The following is a 1,204-nucleotide window of genomic DNA, read 5'->3' on the forward strand; positions in this document are numbered from 1 at the left end:
CCCTTTGTATTCTATTCACTTGGTTGGAAAAAAACACCTGTGTTGTCTTCCAAATTTGTGTTACTCTCAAATAATGTAAACAGTGACCAGCAGCAAACACCGGAGCCTATTCAAAAACAAAAAATGCAGGCTTCTGAGAATAGTGATCTATTAATAGCAGACAAATCCCTGTAATAGCCAGTAGTGATAATACCCTGATACTTTATAGTTAACTGTTAAAAGTCCAGCAGATGAAGACATCCTATTCTGCAGGACGATTTCCTTCTCTTCAAAAAGCAACAAGAAACAAGTCGTGCATGTTAGGATACTGAGAGGCAAAAGTTCTGCTTTGTTTTTTCAAGTGCGAGGTTTAAATTCTCAGCTCATCCAAGCAACCCGTTTTGAAATGAAAGGTGAGGCATGAAACCCTCCAAAGACAGAATAAATAGACAGACTGGGGCGTCGCTCTTGTCAGAGCCTCCACCACCCTAAGAGAGTTTTACCACACACACTGCCAGGACAATAGCGATAATGAGCACCGCGGTGAAAATAATCCCAGCTAGAACCTTGTTGATATCGCAGAAGGATTTATTTTCCTCCACAGAGATCATACCAATAGAAGAAGCGCCCACACTGATGGTGGATTTTAGTTCAGCCCCTGGGTCTTGCTTAGCCTCTACTGTCCACTGGGGAACATTGACCTTCATTTCCATCTCATACATCATCTCTCCTACCTGGTTGATTTCGTTCTCAAGGTCTTTCAAATCCACCACGTCTATATTGTGCTCGGCCTCATATTTCATGTTCTGGACGCTCATCGCCCTGGCGGCCACGCCAGAGGTTCCCCCACTCATGCCAGTCTGGATCAGGTGCTTTTTGGGGACGTTTAGCGGGAACTCGTGGCCCAGCTCCAGGGCTCTCCGCATGTCGATCTCCAGGATCTCTAGGCACGTGGAGAAAATCACCCATAGCCTCTCGAACTCGGCTTTATCTTCTTTACTCACGGTTTTGTCCTTCAGGACCGCGGTGAGCTTGTTCCTGTTGGCCACCGCTAGCTCCTGGGCTTTCTGCCGCGTTTTCTTGAGCTCCTCCCGCAGGTTCTGGGAGTCCGAGGTGCCGCCGATGGTCAGCACCATGTGCCGGTAGCAGGCGGTCACCTTGTTGAGCGCGTCCAGCAGCGCTTTGCACTCCTCCTTCACCATGGTCCCGGCGGCGGCGCGGGGAT

General features: G+C 48.8%; 1 protein-coding gene across 1 annotated transcript; it reads right to left on the reverse strand.

Moving 5' to 3' along the window:
- Window positions 1–467: 467 nt before the first annotated feature.
- RGS9BP (regulator of G protein signaling 9 binding protein) lies at window positions 468–1,181 on the reverse strand. The gene has a single exon (XM_008946597.1). The coding sequence runs from the start codon at window positions 1,179–1,181 to the stop codon at window positions 468–470; it is 714 nt and encodes a 237-aa protein (XP_008944845.1).
- Window positions 1,182–1,204: the final 23 nt, after the last annotated feature.

Source organism: Merops nubicus, unplaced genomic scaffold, assembly GCF_000691845.1.
Source record: "Merops nubicus isolate BGI_N331 unplaced genomic scaffold, ASM69184v1 scaffold31088, whole genome shotgun sequence".
Classification (NCBI taxonomy): Eukaryota; Metazoa; Chordata; class Aves; order Coraciiformes; family Meropidae; genus Merops; species Merops nubicus.